Source organism: Phoxinus phoxinus, assembly GCF_949152265.1.
Source record: "Phoxinus phoxinus genome assembly, chromosome: 15".
Lineage (NCBI taxonomy): Eukaryota > Metazoa > Chordata > Actinopteri > Cypriniformes > Leuciscidae > Phoxinus > Phoxinus phoxinus.
The window spans coordinates 32,266,100-32,286,864 of NC_136890.1; the positions used below are offsets into that span (position 1 = coordinate 32,266,100).

At 37.3% G+C, this 20,765-nt stretch overlaps 2 protein-coding genes across 2 annotated transcripts in view; one reads left to right on the top strand and one right to left on the bottom strand.

Moving 5' to 3' along the window:
- bicdl1 (BICD family like cargo adaptor 1) overlaps positions 1-2,759 on the top strand; it is a 40,755-nt gene extending 37,996 nt beyond the window's left edge. The window contains exon 10 of the mRNA XM_079638603.1: positions 1,361-2,759. Within this exon, the coding sequence (XP_079494729.1) occupies positions 1,361-1,528 (168 nt within the window). The 3' untranslated portion in view covers positions 1,529-2,759. The remainder of the gene's footprint in view (positions 1-1,360) is intronic.
- Positions 2,760-10,618: 7,859 nt separating this feature from the next.
- Positions 10,619-20,765, bottom strand: rab35b (RAB35, member RAS oncogene family b). The gene is made up of 6 exons (XM_079638604.1): positions 20,417-20,765; positions 17,247-17,297; positions 15,271-15,394; positions 13,622-13,746; positions 12,501-12,625; positions 10,619-11,604 (listed from the first exon to the last, which is right to left on the bottom strand). Exons 1-6 carry the CDS (start codon positions 20,466-20,468, stop codon positions 11,476-11,478), a joined length of 606 nt encoding a protein of 201 aa, XP_079494730.1. The 5' UTR covers positions 20,469-20,765; the 3' UTR covers positions 10,619-11,475.

Genomic DNA, 20,765 nt, shown 5'->3' on the forward strand with positions numbered 1-20,765 from the left:
AGTCTCTGTCAACATTAGATAATATAAAATACAATTTATTAACAGATACAATATTGAAATTAACATTAAGTTTAATAAATGGTGTTTTTCATTATTAGTTCATGTTATGCTAATGTAATTAACCTTATTGTAAAGTGTTAATTTTTGTTTTATATATTTCTAATTAGCTATTACATTTATTTATATACCATTTCATTTATTTTTTATTCCAGCTTTAGTTTTAATAACATTAGTACTTATTTGGTAACATATTGCATTAAGGTTTCATTGGTTAACATTAGTTCATCTACATTAGTTAACATGAACTAACAATGAAAAATACTACATAATCTTTGTTAATCTCAACATTTACTCAGACATTTTTAAAATCAAAAGTTGCATCCGTTAATGTTATTTAATACACTGTGAACTGACATGAACAAAGGTTAATAAATGCTGTATATAGTTCATTGTTAGTTCATGTTAATGTAATAACAAATAAGACCTTATTATAAAGCATTACCTTTATTTCAGTTAGTTGGCCAAAAGTTTTAATCTAATATCCATGTTTTTCATTTCATATTTTATTTTAATCTAATATCTATATTTCATTTGATTTCAGTTGCTGAAAATGTTTTAACTATTTCCCTGCCAGCGTTTTCGAAAAAAGTCGCCAGTCACAACCAGCATTTTTGAAAATGTTACTTGCCCCCAGAATATTTTTTAATGAATATCTGAACATGCAATACATTATATCAAAAGAATATATATGCTTTTAAACAAAACTGTTTTATTCTAGCTTCATGCATTCTTTTTATTTATTATCAAGACATGAATGTGGGTATAAAGTTGAATAAAAAAGCAACATTTTGAGATGGGATTCAGAGCGATGATCAAAACACAGATGTAGTCCATCGACACACTCAAAGCTTCACGGTCCTGTAGCTCGTCCTGCTCCACGTTTCCTTCAGTAACATTAGACAGTTTTGATGTATCTGCTGTTTAATGTTGATGATCGTGTATTTCTACATGTGCTATCGCTTGTTTCTGCTTCTTCTTCACCTGTGTTTTGATCAGGAGATTCTGGACTCTTTCAGTAGATGTGTAATAGCGCCCCCTACCGTATAACAGTGAAAACACGGAAAGCCGGAAAATTCCGTAAATGGCGGGGAAAGAGTTAATAGTTTTAATTTCGTTACCAATAACAACATTGGAAGGGAACAGTGTGTGAAAACATCCTTCATGCCCGCCGCTCACACAGGACTCATGTTCATCCATCCTCACACACACCTCAAACCGTCTTCTGTGGCCTCTTTTCTGTCTTACAGTCACGTGCTGATGTCTCTCTCTCTCTCTCTCTCTCTCTCTCTCTCTCTCTCAGGATGATATGCACAGAGTTATCGATCAACAACTGATGGATAAACACCAGGAGGAGTGGAAGGATCCTCCATTCTCCTTCAGCGGGTCGCGAGGAGCAGCCTCTTCCAGAAGGGGGCATCGCCTCTCGGACAGAGACAAGCGCCTCTTTTCATTCTTCAAGAAGAACTGAGATTCTCTGAAGACATGGAGGAAGAGAGTGAGAACAGACACGAGAGAAGGGTACAACAAACGAAAGATAGAACGCCTCAATCTCTAGATCAGTGCTTCTCAACTGGTGCTGCTCATTTATCGTACAAACCTTAAAAAAAAAATAATACTAAAATGCCTTGATCGATGCACTCGGAAAAATATTTAGGCCTGAATTTAGATTTTATATAAATGAAGATATTTCGATTTATGTGTGTTTGAATTGCGTATAAAATTCCCATGCATTTGAATTACGAACTAATCAACTTAAAATAGTACTCATAAACTGAATGTTTGAAATGCACAATAACCACATTTATCCATAAATCCAAATTTCAATCTCATAAATTTAATGAATTGAATATTGCTTGTTCCACAGCTAGCCATATTTTAAGCATACTTTTTAACTGAATACATTTTTCACAGTGAACAGATTTATGCTGATTCCAAGCAATTTGAATAATTGCATTAAAAACAAAAAAATATTAAAATCAGTAAATAAACTGCACCATGCAGAAATCTCAGTTTCATCCATGTACTGTATGACTGACAAATATGCATCACATTAAATTAATGACTTTGTTGAAACAGTATCCGCGTTTCCGTTACCGTTCAAATTGCGCAAATTGAAACTGCGATTTGAAAATACGCTCAATGGAAACACGTCAATTTCGCAAAAACTCCCGTTTATCGCAAAAAAAGTTTTTACGCTCGCATGAAGTCGTTTTTCAGGCAATTCGAACAAGAAATATTTCGCAAAACGGCAATGGAAACAGTTTTTGCGCATTTACAGTCACCTGACCTGAGAATGCGCGGTGTGTTCGGACAGAATACGAGACAGAGTTGTTTATTAAATTCATAAAAGAAAAAAAGAATTACAGGAATACTGGATTCTAAACCTCAAAGAAACGTCTAAACCTTGAACACACACGCGTCTCCTTCCGTTAATAATAATAATGGCCAGTGCGGTGGCTGTGATATATAAACCTACCAACGTCCGTTGCCATGATTGTTTAAATGACTTATCGCGAGAGGAAAAAATGATGTTTTAGTCGCATAACATCGGTCAATGGAAACGCCGTCATTTCGCAATAGTTATTTTTATCGATATTTAGAAAAAAACGCAAAAGTTTTGCGCAAATCTGTAATGGAAACGCGGCAATCTACATTTTATATGCAATTCAAATACACATAGATAGTTTTAAGCTCTCAACACCCAAACATTCACTGTAAAAGCAAAGACATGGAGCTATTTTTCAGGTCATGACGCAGTGGTTGAGAAGCACTGCGCTAACAGACGAGTCCTCTGACGGCTTTGAGCCACTTTGCACTTTATCTGTACCCGCAAACCTCACTCAGAAAGCTCCCGGAGCTGAACAGGAATCTCCCGCCGTCCTCCGCTCTGATAAGGGTCTGTTCAACAGGGTTCCCAGAATCCTCCAGTCCCATCAGAGGTCAGTTTGCCCTGCGAGTGCCTCGGAGAGCTCGTCCTCACCTCACTGCCAGAGACTGACGGAGGAACATCCGCTTACCGACAAATCACGGGATCCGCTAGAGACTCAACTCAGGATGAACTAGACTTCAAACGGTTCAGGACAAATGTTTTCAGCGTCATGCTGTAGTTACAGGCCCGGGTGGAATCTGTGGACGGATGAAACGTGTACGGAGCAGACAATATACTACAGGATTACTTTAAAGGATGTGTAGCATGACGTGGATGGCGTATATATCTGCATATATTTTTGAAAATTTCATTTTCGGACACAGATTCCATGTTGGCCTGATTATAGATGATGTTTGAATGCTGCAACATTTAAGTCGAAATTAGTAACAGTCATTTGCTCTTAGGTTCATTCACAGAGCTAACACACACACACACACACACACACACACACACACACACACACACACACACACACACACACACACACACACACACACACAGGTGAATGTAATTAACTTGGTCTAACAATTATTATATTATTATATGAAAAAGATCCTTATAAAAAGCACGCAACATGAAAACAATAATGCAAAAGGAAACCAGTAAAGGGGATCTATTATGCCTTTTTTTACAAGATGTAATATAAGTCTCGTGTGTCCCCAGAATGTGCTCAAAATACCCGCAGATCATTTCTTACACACGTTGAGTGAGTATTACCCGTTATAGAGTGGAAGGAAAAACATGCACCATGTTTCAATACAAAATGTATTCAGCACCTCGTGCCTCGGACACTCGGAAACTAAAACATCTGTTTGGTTTCGATCTTCATCTCTAGCGCGGTCACACTTACATGACAGTGCAGTTCTGCATCATCATGAAAGTTTATTATCTGCTTGTGTTTTGAAGCCATATCAGTCGAAACTTCTGATATGTGACCATGGACCACAAAACCAGTCACATGGGTCAATTTTCTGAAATTGAGATTTATACATCATCTTAAATCTGAATAAATGAGCTTTCCATTGATGTATAGTTTTGTTAGGATAGGACAATATTTGGCAGAGATACAACTATTGAAAATCTGGAATCTGAGGGTACAAAAAAAATCGAAACATTGAGAAAATCTCCTTTAAAGTTGTGCATTTATGTTCACGAATGTGCTGCATTCACTCACAAAAATACATGTTTTATATATTTACGGTAGGAAATTTGCAAAATATCTTCATGGAACATGATCTTTACTTAATATCCTAATGAGTTTTGGCATAAAAGAAAAATGGATAATTTTGACCCATGCTATGTATTGTTGGCTATTGCCACAGATATACCTGTGCGACTCCAGACTGGTTTTGTGATCCAGGAACACATATATGGTTTTCTGAGCGCGCACACAAAAAGACAAACGTCCCGTGAGTATTAAACTAAGTTCTCTTTCACGTCTAATTGCGCTTAAACTGTCATATAAACACAAGATTATGTCAAAAACACACATAAACACGGTCGGCTATGTATGTGAACGTAAACAGCAAGGAAAGAAATCACATGTGTGATTAGATATGATAAAGTGGATGGATTTTTTTACCACAGTAGGATGGTTGTGCACACACTGCGGACACATAATTATGTTCAAAACAATACAAAAGTGAATTTTGCATAATAGGTCCCCTTTAACGCTATTTTTTCAAGCGTTCAGGACAGTATTATGGCTTTCAGCCGCTTGATAAGAAACTTCAGGCCGTCTGTGTCACGATCTGTGATGTGAATGAACCAAAGAGCGGACGTGTTGAGCTGTAATTTAGGGAACTGAAAATATCGTTTACACACTTACAAACACACACACACACACACACACACACACACACACAGTAGAAATCAGAGAGAAACGCCAAACTGAATACTCACCATTAGAAAATAGCAGTCCTGCGAGATGCACTGAAACTGCGGCTGTGTTCAGAATGCAATATTAGAATACTGTGCAAAATATATATTATTAAAATAAACAGTGTGACACTGTATGATATAACAGTATTTAAAAGAGCAGTATGCTACGTTGTAGTCACAAAAATTAAGAAATTAAGCTTTTTTTTAATTCAGTTTTGATAATCCAATCAAATGAGTCAAAAATGTTAATAGAGATTTTATTTTCTTACTTCTGGTTTATGTCATATTGTAAATGGAGGGCCAAGTCAAGTGCATTGCATTGTGGGATGCAGTATATGCTGTATATGGATAGTGCACACTTTGGCAACAGTATTAGGTCATTGAGCAGGTATAGTACGAGTCGTGTGCTAGTATGGTATTCTGAACGCTGTCGGGTCATTTATAGTGTGTACTTCCTCCAGCCACCGGGCATGTGGAGATTCCAGCCTATGAGAACGAAGGGAGCACTTGTGTCCTGATCGTGAGCTGTAATCGGGTGTGTCTTCTGTCTTTCAGAAGTGTTCAGTGTGTGTGTGTGTGTGATGTTCAGTCAGTGAAAGTTGGGCAGGTTTTGAGCAAAGCTATGCAGCTGTCTTCTTTCTCGCAGAGGTGATTTCTGGTTTGGAGAAACCCAAAGAGTGATTTTTTTTATACGTACAAAGACACAAATAGGTTTGGAATAAGAAAAGGAATCAATATATTTGTAAATGTATAACTTTTGAATGATAAATCAACACTTTTTTTAGAACACTCTTCATGTAAGCGTGTGTCTGTCGTGCAGTCTGATTTATGTGTGTTTCTGGAGGATTGATTGATCGGGTCCGGTTCTGTTCTGCTGTCTGATCAGAGTTGAATGTAAACCATCTTAACCCACCGAAACTCTCAATCCAGACTCAATACATCATCGATCCAGAGCAATGTGAAGTCTGGAGAGGTAATACAGGACAGGTGAACAATACACGTTTTGTTGTCATAAGTCATGAATATTAAACACAGTGACTATTTTCAGTATGCAAATTAGGCATTATCTTACTAAATTTGCACCAAAAATAAGCATATTATAACAGAAGTGATCTACTCGAGTGTTTAAAGGTACACTATGTAACTTTTGGCCTTCTAGCAGTTATAAAACAAAACTGCATGTTGTGGAGGAACATTGTTCTGGTTGTGCTTCTGTGCGGATGGATACGAGCCTTCACAGATGATGCTTTAATGAACTCTGTTAGAGGGATACATATGGCAATTTATCTGTATATTCAATATTTTATTTTATTTAATAAAACACCTTACTGATCTGTTAAATAATAAAAACACAATTTTAGCATCACTTTTACAACATTTCACATCCCTCGGGTCTCTCCATCTCTGAAAAGCCAAACTAATGTTGATTCTTGTTTTATTACGAGATCGGCCTCGTTCTCCAGCAGACTCTCGTCTGTTCAGCGTTTGTTTAAACGGGTGATTTTCTGGATGTTGGAGATTTAGCGGCTCCATGTCAATCTTTCTCGCTCGCTGTGAAGACTAACCTCAAAGCAGCCGGAGTAACTTTTCTCTATTTACAGACGAGACACACACGGGCGAGCGACGCATGTACGAAATTTCCCACGAAAACCATCCTGACAGATCTAAAATATAAACACTTATAATAGCCTTACCATAGTGAAGACAAAATCAAGTTTTGGAAAAAGGATTGAAGGTGTATTGACTTTGAACAAAGTTACATAGTGCACCTTTAAGCATTTTTATTTAAATGGGAACTTTGCAACTATTTCAACTGAATAAAACCCTTTAGAAATCATTTGGATGGTTAAATAACCTGTTCTGGTGAAAATGGTGACTTCCCCATTGTAGGGGAAGTCCTATTGTACCGAAATTTGGTTGTAGTTCCACCAGAGTTCCACTGGGGGCGATCCCGAGTGCAAAATTAATGTGAGTCTATGGAGCTAGACGGCTAAATTTGTCTCTTTCACCCGATTGCCGTTGAGAAATCTCAGATTTGATTGTCGGTTTTGCAAGTTCAACATGCTTGAGAGAGAAACAACTCGACAACTCGAGAGAAAAGAAAGTGCGCGAAAGCACCAAAGTGACTGAAAGATTGCCGTAAAGCAGTTTCTCTGGTCGTACGATGACGTCATTGACATTTTAAAAGACTTTTTAAAGCAAATAATGACTCTAAAAATATCTAACACCCAGCAATGTGTCATTTCTTTGCATCTCCTTTCGAATACAACATTCAAATTACTAGACAAAAAATGATATCCTGAGAAAAGTGGATTTTGAGGGGTATAGCTCCATAGACCGCCATTCATTCTGTGAGCGCCCTCATGTGGAACCAGAGTGGAACTGCAACCAGTTCAGAAGCCGGAAGTTTACTGAAAGTGGCCGTTCTCCCGTTATTAGACACAATACTCTGGTATCACCCACCTCGATAGACATAGCTCCACACGATAAAGTTGGTAATGACGAATGCACATGAGCAGGAGGGCGCCGCGAACGAGTTTCTTTACGGCCGTGTTGTGAAATATACGCCCCCCCACAGCTGTGGAGAAAACATGCCACAACAAAACTGAAGAAATGCGAAGAAATGGCTAGAGTTACCATGTTCCCCTTTAACTAAATACATGCATATGTGCATGTAAATAAACATTCTTGTTAAAATGCTTCTCAATGACATTTACTCTGAATTTCATTGACTACATACACTGTAAAAAAAAAATACATCCCCAAGTCAAAATTTTCTAGTGACTGATAACATCTACATTTTTCACTTCGTCTGACATATTATTTCTCATTGAGCCAATGTTAACAGACTATTGCAACAATTAATTCAATTTATTTTACAGAATTTCACTTGGGCCAATTAAAAATTTTAGAATATTTTGACTTGGAGAGGTTACATTTTTTTTTACAGTGTAAGCAAATACCAGTTTAGAAAATTGCAGATACAAACTAATGCTAATGTATATGACAACAACAACAAAAACGTATTTTTGATGTTTTGATGGACTCCTGTAGTGCTCCTCCTGACTGACAGCTATGAATTAAACATGTATGATTAGCAGTGTGTCAAACATAAATCACTGATGTGGTTTAAATCTTCCAGACAGCAGCCACAGCCTGAATCGCTCCACGTTCAGTGTATTACTCTTATTTTTTCTGTTATTGTTTGTGTGAAAACATTTCAATGAGTCTCTTCTGTCATTTCTTTAGTTTTTTCTTGCGTTTTACACAGTTATGTATATGTCTCATGTTACATTGACTTTGTACTATCTGTCCTTTTGCCATTTAAACACTGTTTTTGCAAGTCTCTCCAGTCTGTCTTATATCTGTGTTTCCCACAGCCATCTCCCATTTCCAGAACAATCTCTCGAAAAAGTCACCAGTCACTCAAACCAGCCGCACTTGTTCCTTTATGTGCACGTCTTTCTGTGTAGATTTCATTCATAAGACAAAAACAATCACTTAACCTTCTATACGATTATTTTAATAGAAATATTGAGTATTAAGCAATTCTGTCCTGATCCTGTTGATCTGATTGTTATAAGCAAACCAAAAAGCTTATTTTACATAGAAAATGGGGAAAAACTTATTTGATAAGAGTAGGATGAGAGTTGTCAAGTAATGTTGTATAAAGCTCAAATGAGTTGTTCTCACAGCCTTTCATTAGTGCCACATCTCTTTCCCGAAATGCACTTTCTGAAAATTAATGTAAATTAAAAACTACATATATTTCTCTTTGCAGTAAATCTTCTTTTAAAAAATGGCTGCTAAAACGTTAACATGATCCTCACTACATTTTCATTGTTTTGAATTATTCATGCCGATCAGAACATCAGATTAAATCGTCTGCTACTGATCTCTCAAAAGAAGAAACATAATGGAAAGAACAGTGTCAAATAAAATAAAATAAAAAATAAAATACAGCTAATATTAAGTCTTTTGTAATATTCTTCACTTCCAGGCAAAGACTGCAGACAAAAGTGTATTTATCTGTACATTTGTAAGTAATATCACGATAAACATGTAAATAAGGAAGATTTTATACTTTCCATAAATGTATGCTATTTATACTCATAGTAAGTACAATACGGTGTGTGTTTTTATAATGATCAAATTCTTATTTTTTCAACAGATTCCTTGAAAATACCAAGTTATATACAAATGCAAACATAAACATGTCCATGTTTAAAAAGCTTCCAATGTCTTGACGTGGAACGCACTGTGATGTATCACAATAAAAATGCAAATGCAAAAGTTTCTCAATTATTTCGGAAATAAAGCGGAGGAATCATTGCAGTCCTGCAAGAAACACCAGGACAGAAGAACGAGGAATGCTTGAGAACATGAAGATGCTTAATAAAGACAAGGACAAAAATGCTTGTGTCAAATATTAATTCTTTAAAATATTTATTAATGATTTAATTCATAAAGGGGAGGTCCATAATACATTTCTTTTCTCCAGTGTATAATATAACCACAGCTGAAAAAAGTGTTTCAACCAGCACAGTTTGCATGGACATGTGCTAATATGTCATACGCGCAAGTATACGCACATATATATGATGAACAGAAGTCACATGACTGGGTTGAATTTGGCTCACAGCACAGCTAGGGCTTCTGGTGTGTTTTGGCTTACTGGATTAATACTAATAAATCAAAGTATTCCTATTGGTGAATCTCACAAAAACGCTCAAGAGCGCCAAACTCAAAAGAAGAAATTACATTTTCGATATTAAAAATGCACCAATGAAGCTCTATCTTTTTTTCTTTGTTTTGCATATTTCAATTGTGAAGCATTTATATATTATAATACTATTTGTTGTAATGACATTAACGCAGATCAAAACTAATTGCGTTATATAAAACAACATTCACAATTTAATGCAAAGAAAAGAATAATTTGCATAAAAATAGGCTTCTTTTTCTTCATGAAAAATTTTTTCTTTAGGGTTGAATTGCGGCACGGTCACGTTTTGGTGAGATTCACCGCCATAGAGACCGCCAATGGGAGATCTCATAGGTTCTGTCAAAGCTAAATCTGCCATAAACACTAAATTCTTAAAGGTCAAGTAAAAAGAAATTCAAGAAATGTGTCCGTTTAGGGATGAACACAAACAGATTCACCCCTTTGGCTTAAACACTTTAACATAACATCTCCTGTCCACATATAAAAACATATTACATTTGATATTAGCAATATACCCTTTGCAACTGTGCATAAACACGGTAATTGTTTTTTTTTTCTTTACTTTGCTTGGATCAGTGTCTTCTGCGTCCAGATGTGTTGAGGATCTTGTGCTCCATACAGGACTCAATGTAGCAATGTGTTACAACCTCGTATGGACGTGTTACATCACTCAACAATGAGATCTTAACATCAGCTTCAATCGGTGCATCCACAAACCCAAAGATGCGACTCCAGCGTCCGTATGAAGACTACAAGTCTGGCAACACTGAACGAGAGGGCGATTCTGTCATGATACCGTCTGAGATTATGGCAGTATCTTCTGCCCTCATCTTCACGGGAAGCACAAAAGCAGAAAACACAAGCCTGAAGCGGCAAGAGACGTGTGAATGTCAGAGGCTCGGCCTGAAGACTTCAGCCAGATAACTAATCTCATGAAAACATGTTCGGCCCTAAATCTAAAGGAAAAAAATCAACTATATTTTGCATGAAGCCTATTACAAGGCCATTTTTTTTTTCCCATGATAATGATTGACTCGGTCCTCTTCCTAATGTTCATTACTGTAACGCATCCAGATGTTTTAATGCATTACAGTAAAAAAAATACTATTTTAAAGAAGTATTAAAGGCAGTACAACAAATACTATCATGACGTATAAATATTTTACAAATATGACTTGTGTAAAATGAGAATTTTGGGGGGAAATGCGCTTAAGTGTATTGGTCTAATACTTCATTTTCTTTATGCAAAATATAATTAATTTCACATTTAAAACATGGACATGCTCTTTTTGTGAGATGAAAGGAAGGAACAGATTTGAGGGGAGAAAGATCAAGTGAGAGAATCAAAAGACTGATATTTGACGCATCACTGATTAATATGGTCTAAAAATGAGCTAGAACTGAAAAAATTGTTGGCATCTGTGTAGTCCACGATGAGTGAATGTCAGTAATTACATGATTTCATAAAAAATAAAAAGGGGGAAAAAAAAGGCCTAATTGTTCTTGCAGAAAAAAACACTGGCATTCCACAAAAATGAGAGAAAGAGAAGATGATGAAGAAGAAAAGAAAATCACTCCTGAGATGGTGGATAATAGAGTAATTCTGAAAGCATACAGAAACCTGCACGGTTTGGCGATCATGTCAGCTTGCTGGTCCTTCAATAAAGGAGGAGGATCTTTTATTAAATATCACGAATTCCACATGAAACTCCTCGACTCCGATAAAATCTGTACATTTTCTTTTAAAAAGTCTTTGTGGTTTGTCTCGGTCCAGAAAGGACTGCATTCTGTCCGCCCTGTGTGTTTGTGAAATCGTAATTGAGACGCTCAGTCCGCGCGCATGTGCCGACCGCCGTGCAGAGGAACGTCTGTTCGTGCACTAGCAGCACTTCTTCTTCCGTTTGCTATTCTTGCCGAGTTTAATCACATCATTCTGCTGCTGCTGCTGCTGTTTGGCCACAGACTCTTTCTTTGCCCGGAGCACCAGCTCTGTGATGCAGTTAAACATCTACACAAAGACCAGAAACACACACGTACACGTTACCGTACAGTCCAGCACGGATTCTAATAAACACTAACACACTTTATTCAACATCCAGCTATAAAATCTGAATGGATGAGCCGTGTTGGAAGCCGCTGTAGATGACAGATGAATAGATGACACACACGCATGCCTATACAAATATATATGAAATTTAACTAAACATTGAAATTAATATTGAAATATATTAATGATTAATATTGAAATTAATATTTAGGCATGTACATATGCATAGGGATGTATACGGGTTTGTATGGTTTGCGTATTCGTGTATATGTACTTATGTAATAGAAGTTATATAATATATTTAATATTTTAGTCCATATTATCGTTTTGCTTGGACTAGGAGTTGAGTGGCATTGTTTTGGGGGTTTGAGTGTGTATGTGGGTAAGGAAATTGGAAGCGTTTTTTAAATTTGTTATGTTAAGTAAACCATATGGTACCATATCGTTGTATGGTAAACCATATCTATTTGTAATTAATAGATATTCAGATTATTGAGATTATTGATTGATTGTATCGTCTATTTTTGTTATGCATGTTGTCTTGATTTCTGTTGCTGCTGTAACACCTTAGTTTCCCCTCGGGGATTAATAATAAATCTAAGTCAAAAATTTGTTTTATTTTATTTCAATGTTTAGTTAAATTTCAATGCGCCAAGTTTTCTTTAAACTAGGGATGTGCACAAGTAATCTATTATTAAAGTAGTCATTCTGTGAAATAAAATATTCTAGAACAGAGCAAAACTACATTTCAGTGATTTTTCCAGGCCTGGAAGCTGCGCATTTGTGAGTCAGGAGTGTTTTAAGTGTTTTTACAGCACAATCTGAATGGTCCTAAGACAGACCCCTGAGGAACTCACCTCCTCCACGTTGACATTCTCTTTTGCACTCGTCTCAAACAGACTGATGCCCATCTGCTCTGCGAACTTCTGTGCGTCATTCGTCTCTACAACCTTAGAGTTTGGGTCGTCGTTTTTATTGCCCACTGAAGGAAGAACATGACAGAAGTGGAGAGAGATGTTAATAGAGAAGTCACCTTTGGCAGTTCTACTAATTAATCAATCAACATTTATTTACATAGCGCTTTACAACAACCGTCAGGTATCCAAAGTGCTTCACATCATACAATAAAATTAAAACAACATCATACAATAAATACAAAAGAAAATAAAAAGTTGACAAGAAACAGGAAAAAGGAAATTGTCACACCACTACTGCGTATTAAAAGCCATTCTAAACAGATGAGTTTTGAGTTTAGACCTAAAATGAGTTTTATCTGCAATTGTACGAATATCAGGGGGTAACTTGTTCCAGAGTCTCGGGGCAGAAACTGCAAATGCCTGATCACCCCATCGCTTATACTTCGACCTTGGGACTTCTAAAACCAGTTGGTTTGAAGACCGTAACGACCGAAGTTAAGTACTCCGGGGCCAGGCCATTTAGGGCCTTAAAAACAAACAACAAAATCTTAAAATCTATTCTAAACTGCACTGGAAGCCAATGTAAAGTGTAGAGTACGGGAGTGATGTGTGCATACCTAGATGTATTTGTTAAAAAACGTTTTTTCCTTGTTAAAAAGTTGTGAAATTGAGCTTTGATTTAAACAAAGAACATTACAATAATCCAACCTCAAACTAATAAAAGCATGAATCACCTTTTTTAATAATTAATGTACTAAAGGTTTCATATCATGGAAAATTGGATGTTTTTTTTTTTTTTTAAATAAGAGTTTTACTAACTGCACCCCCTCCCCCTGTCCACCCTGACCATTTATTGAAACTAAAATGCCAAAAAATTAGTTTTTCAGAAGATTCATCATGGTAATAACATGACATAACCCTGAGCTCCTTAAAATATGGCCGCAGACAGAATGAATTACACCACATTTCATTCGCAAAGATTTAAAACAATCATAACATTAAATCAAAATATAGAAGTGGACTTGTAGAGTATTGTGTAGAGCCTGCAATGGTGAACTGACCTAATATTCGACAGACGTCATCACAGTTCTGGTTTATTTCATGCAGCCATCGTTTGACGTTGACAAAAGACTCGGCACTGGTGACGTCATACACTACGATGACCCCATGGGTTCCTCTGTAATACCTGAAAATGGAAAAGCAAGAGTATTAAAGACTTTAGTTTAGTTTAAAGGGATAGTTCACCAAAAAATAAAATTAGCCCATGATTTACTCACCCTGAAGCCATCAAAGTGTATACGACATTCTTCTTTATATTAAAAAAATGTCCTGGCTCTACCCAGCTTTATAATGGGAGTCAAATGTTTTTTTGGAAGTCCATCAAAGCACATCCATCCATTATAAAAGTAAATAAAGTTTACTTTTTAAATATGGATATTCTCCATACACGAACACATCGCTTCACATCAGAAGGCCTTTATTAATCCGCCAGAGCCCTGTGGAGCACTTTTATCATGGATGGATGCACTTTGATGGACTTCCAAAAAAATATAAATTTTTTAACAAAACTCCGATTGTATTCGTCTGGAAGAAGAATGTCGTATACTCTTAGGATGGCTTCAGGGTGACTACATCATGGGCTAATTTTCATTTTTGAGTGAACTATCCCTTTAAGTAAGAGTTTAGTTTTCAGTTACCAGCAGGAACCAACAGTGAACAGAGGAACACTTAAAAGCACAGGCCATCTTCTGTCTCCAAACACAGACACAAAGACAAGTGCGCACACAAAGAGCTCTTTGAGAGGTCTGTAGTGACCAAGCCCTTCTGTCATTGGCCGATCCCATCACAGTTCTGCCTTCATAGCAGATCAAAGCACATAAACATGCAGGAACATGTACACTAACGAGACACTAATGAAGAGAAGTACATTCTCTTGTTAGCTACGTAATGACCATCCACATTAACAACAGTGCAAATGCATTTTGAAGGGCAAAAATGTAGTTTAAAGTTTTGAATACTTTAATGTAAGCCATATGTTTTCAGTTTAAGCTGCTTTTACCAATAATGCCTTAATAAAATAGATTGAAAGTTTCAATTGGTTAAAGATTCCAGATTTTTAAGCATTTTCTGTATGAAAGCCTCTACAAAAATTACGTTTATAATGGTGTGTTTTTCACCAGTGTGTCGTTTGCAAATGATTGGATTCTCTTGCCACATGGAAGGAACTGTGCAATAAAACCCATGGAAAGCTTCAGTCCCAGAGTGCCAATGGTAGATGTGGATTCTCAGTCAAACAGCGGCTATAAAACGTTACACAACTAATGAGAAACTTCAAACAGATTCCCTGAGGTGTTCTGTTAGTGAAGAGCCACGCTCGTACACACAACACCCAGAAAAACAGTCGTCAAGAAACATTGTTCACTTTCGTAAATAAAACATGTTATTACTGAAGCTAAAGAGAAAGCACTATTTTAATACATTTTTAAAGAGAAATACCAGATTTAATTCATTCGGACCGAGTGTTTGGTTTGATATCTACTGGGTTGATTACTGAGAGCTTCCTGTCAGACAATATCAAGCATGTTTCAGTTCTGGCGATACAATATTTTCTCAAGAAGGCGGAGTACGAAATCTGAAAATGTTTAAAGAAACCTCTTTGTATTATGGTTAACTATGGCAGGAGTTTGATCGGCTCATGCGTTTGACTCACGTAGACGTGATGGTTCTGAAGCGCTCTTGTCCGGCTGTGTCCCATATCTGCAGTTTCACCTTCTCTCCGTTAATTTCCACCGTCCGGATCTTGAAGTCGACTCCTATAGTGGTGATGTAACTACCTACAACACAATATAACACCAATCAACAATGTATGCATCTACTAATCTATCTTAATAGATTAGGTTGTGCTTTTCAACCCCTTTAATTTGTTCTACAAATATTGTACAGAAAATAATTGTAGGCACACTGTTGGCCTACACATCATATGAGACCTGATAAAATGACAACGATCAAAACATATCAAAATTATGAGACTACTGAATAATCCCTACTAATATTTACAGTGATAAATATTTTAAAAAATGTTCTTTGCCATGTACACTAACATAAGGACTACATAAGGAGCTTAAATTATTATTATTATTATTAATAAATGTCATCCCGTTGTGTTGTTGGGTGCAAGAATCGAGTACAGGCTCCAATTTGAAATGTTATCGCATGTTTTCTAAATTATTGTGATTATTTGTGAATTATCTATGATTATACATTGTTTTGATTGATTCTGACTAAGGCCGTGTGTCCACCAAAGCGTTTTTTTCACACGGCTGGTGATTTTTTTCAAATGTTTTCAATGGGAGCGCCGCGTTTTTTAAAAAGCCATGAGCATAACGAGGCGCTGAGCGTCTTTTTCACGCTGAAGCTCTCGCCGTTTTTTACAGAACGCCGAGATGAAGAATGTTCAACTTTGGGTAAAACGCAGCGCTCATCACTGTCACTTTTTACCCAACCGTCCAATCACAGTGGAGGAGGGGCGGGACTAATACCACTCCGACTAACGGATATTCTGTATCATAGCAACGAAGCGTCTCAACTGGAAAAAAAACCACACTGCCAAAACGCTCTCAAGCGCACATAGATCTGTGTTTTCAGCAGAGCGCCTAGCGTTTTCAGCTGGCTAAAAACGCTTTGGTGGACAGACGGCCTAAGAAAGGGTAATCAAATACATAGTTAAAAAAATTAATATGCTGTATCTGGAATTTTTATTTCTAGAAAATATTCACATCATTAAAATTCCACCGTAATGTCACTCTTTACATTGTCGTCTTCTGGCCTTGGCGCTGGCTCGGCAGAACTGCGGCTCGTACCACACAAGTCTTGTACGTGACCATTCACATAGTCACATAGTCATCGGCATCTAAAGATGTATATGCCCTCAGTTTCTCTATATGCTCAGTTTCTCTATCGGGTCGCTGTAGAAGTCAGGCCACTCGACAGGAAGCAGCGTTAACGTTAATCCTGTCAGATCGTCCATCATTGACTGAGCGTGTACGGGTCAGCTAATCTGGTTCCGTCTATAAAATATATGTGAATATATTTTAACATGTAATTTATTCCTGTGATCAAAGCTGAATTTTCAGCATCAGTGTCACATGATCCTTCAGAAATCAGTATAATATGATGATTTGCTGCTCAAAAAACATTTCTGATTAATATCATATATATATTTTTTGGAAACCAAACCATATATAATAATATTAAGATAATAATAAAAGATAATTATTTTTCAGGATTCTTTGATGAATAGAAAGTTTTTAAAAAGCATTTATTTGAAATATATATATATTTTTATGTAAAATTAACTGTAACAACTTGTCCAATTTAATGCATCCTTGTTGATAAGTCTTACTGACCCCCACAATTCTGAACGGTAGTGTATGATTCATAAAATTATATTATTATTATTATATAGTTACTTGAATTGGTTAAGTTCTATAAATTAATTCATGAAAATAAACTCTGCAAACAAGAACTTGGAAGTATTTTTATTTGTCCACTATACCTTTTGTTCATTAAATAACAAAATTTAAAACACAAACAACATCTGTAACATTATCACATTCCTGGCTTCAAAAAATATCATGAGTCCATACTCAAATATGACTGGACATGTTCATGCAATCTTGATCTTACCTGAAAAAGTGTTGTCTGCAAAACGCAGCAGAAGACTGCTCTTTCCAACACCTGCAACCATCAACAAACAAACAAAACCAAACAATGAGAAAAGAAATGATGCAACATATGATGCAGCAGATTTCAGCAGAATATGATAAAGACTGGCTCCATTAAACCAGACAGGCTAACGTCTGTTCACCATGTGGTTTCTCACAAAGCTTTCAAATCCAACAATGCAATACAATCCACACTGACTGCAGATTATTGAACATTTAGACAAGCATTTGAACCGTCTGCAAAAGGAGCGTGTCACTTTGGTCAGCTCTCGTGGGTTTGCAGGCGCTGGGTGTCAGGACAGGACATATATATAAGTGTTTTGAGGAATACAGATCACGGTCTGTGGACGTGCCGTGTGAGACTACAGCCAACACACACACACACACCGACCGCTGACTCTCAGAAAGGAAGATAAACCGAGCAAACATCCTCTCATGACAAACACACAGGATAAAAGAGTTTACATGCTTTATTTAGTGAAGAGCTATAGAAAGGCAACACATATTCCTGAGAATGAGTATAATTAAAGAATTATTCACCTCAAAATTTACATTTCCTGATAATTTACTTAATGCCATCCAAGATGTTCATGTCTTTCTTTCTTCAGTGGAAAAGAAATAAAAATTTTTGAGGGAAACAACCAACATGTTGAAGTCCAAATCAATGCAGTTTCAAACGGCTCTGCACGATCCCAGCTGAGGAATAGGGTCTTATCTAGCAAAACGATCGGTCATTTAAAAAAAAATATATATATATATATACTTTTTAACCACAATTATTCATCTTGTGCTGGTCTGCAACGCGCCAGGCATTGCGTCATCACGTTGGAGAGGTCACGGGTCACGTCATCTGTCTAAGTTATTTGTCTGTGTCCTCTGGTTCAAAAACTCTGGTAGGGAAGGGCGAAAAATTAATCGAATTTTCTCCTCCAACTTCAAAATCGTCCGACATCTTGGTTTTAATTTATTATTAATAAAAAAAATTTGTGACCTTTCCAACGTGATGACGTAATATGTAGCGTAGAGATGGTACAAGACGGGCATTTGTGGTTAAAAAGTATATATATATCTTTTATTTTTTTTAAATGACCGATCGCGTCGCTAGATAAGACCCTATTCCTCAGCTGGGATCGTGCAGAGCCGTTTGAAACTGCATTGATTTGGACTTCAACCATTAGGTTGCGGTTTAAGTCCATTGTGTGGAGAAAAATCCTGAAATGTTTTCCTCAATTTTATTTATTTTCCACTGAAGAAAGAAAGACATGCACATCTTGGATGGCATTGGGGTGAGTTATTGGGGTGAACTAATCCTTTAACTTAAACATGAACTTGCAGTGGACGACCTGCACTTTAATTCTGCAGACAAATATTTTAACTCTCTCAAAAAAGACCACACAATCGAACAAATCTAGCCGCTATTAAATATAGTAATTGTAAAATAGTTTAAAACCTGAAATCTTATATTACATGGCAGATCACCAGTGTCCAAACTGAGCCCTTCCATCAAAGAACACAGCAGATTGTCTTTCTTCACAGACGACCACAGATCTGCAGCATATCACCCGGCCCCTTTATTAGAGGTCAAATAAAAGCCCTCAGAGGACAGAAACACTGAGGCCTGTGTGTCCATCTACTGTACGGTCAGTGCCAGCGTCCATCCTTCATGCATGTATGGACAGCTGTGGTGACTGACTGACAAATTGTCAGTATTAAAACATGACAGTAAAGAAATTCTGTATGAGTTACCTGACTAAGCTAAAAAAAAACCTATTTAAATAAGTGTGTGTGTGGTGTATATATATATATATATATAAGAAAAAGAGATGAGAGAGGAGTATAGCAACATCAAGATCATGGGTTCAATTCCCAGTGAATGCATGAACAAATACATATATATATATAATTAATGTATATACTATATATATGTATATATATGTGTGTGTGTGTGTGTGTGTGTGTGTGTGTGTGTGTGTGTGTATATATATATGTTTGTGTGTGTGTGTATATGTATGTATGTATGTATGTATGTGTGTGTATATATATACACATACATCAGAATTCAACAAAATGTATGAAATTATCAAAAATACTAATATACAGCTCATCCAAACTTGATTGAGGTTGTGTGTGTGTGTGTCTGCTTCACACAAAGCCAGGTGCACAAACTCAAACCACTGTGAGGTGTTGCTGCGCTTTTAAACGTCCATTGAAAACAGGACACTCGCCTTTACTTAGTTTAGTGCAGTTGTCTCAAACCGGTTCCACGGAGGGCCTAGTGTATGCAGGTTTTCTCTTTTACCTTGAACCAAACTGATTGAGTAGGTCACTAATTGGTTAAGATCTCCCCTCACCTGGTAGTCTAGGTCTTAATTGGGCACTAATTGAAGGGAAAGACCAAAAACCTCCATACACTAGGCCCTCCGTGGAACCGGTTTGAGAACTCTGGTTTAGTGCAAAGAATAAAGCAATCACATCATCTCATTTACTTCAGCTAACACACAATAAAACACACCACAACCAAATCAAGTATTTCTGTGTGAAAATCAGCAACACTTGAAGTGTTCAGATCAGGGACACCCCTTTATCATGTCTGAAGCATCTCAAATCCTGCAGGAATATTTCCCTCCACTACCTTCAGTTTTCTTCATTAGCCTTGAATATGAACATGTATGAAATCAACATGTGTGCCACATCAAGTGCCACATAATCATTTTCAACTAGATCTACTATTGTATCATTTTTAAAATGTTTTGATTGTAAAGTGTTTCTCTTTTGCTTTGATATCGTGTTATCTAATAATGCACTGAGATTCAGACACATGAAGTGTGACATGAAGTGCTCTCTGTGGTCACTTACATCAATGCACTTCTGTTCTAGGACTGAATAAATGATGGTAAAGCAAGAGTGATGAGCAGCAGATCAGACTGTGGATCTCGGGCCTGTCTGCTGTGATCAGCCCGATCTGCACATAAAGCAGCGGCACTGTGACATAAACACGCTCATCTGTCCATTAAATCAGACCAGCGCTCATTTACAGCCCGTCGGACCTCACAGCTCGAATATGAAACACTCAAACCCCCACAGAGCCTCGCCCCGGCCCGCTTCCCGTCCCGCAGCCCCGGCGTCTCTTACCGCTGTCCCCGATGATCAGCAGCTTGAAGAGGTGATCGTAGTCGCGGGCCATGCCGGTGGAGTGTGGCTCAAACCCCGCGCCTTCACTTCAGCTTTACGCCTCTCTCCAGCCGAACGCTTGGCTGGAACCCGTCTGAGGTCCTGCCCGGAGAAGAGCGGACAATTTCACCCCGATAGATGCCGAAAGCAGCGGGTTTGTCGGTGTCAGGAGTCAGTCAGTCAGTCGCTCATTACCGGAAACGGCGCTTCCTCCTCCTGCACCAGCGCGGCTAACGGACCAATCAGAGCGCGCCGACGCCATATGACGTATCAGCCGCCAACGAGCCAAATATACAAAGGATCAAAGGAT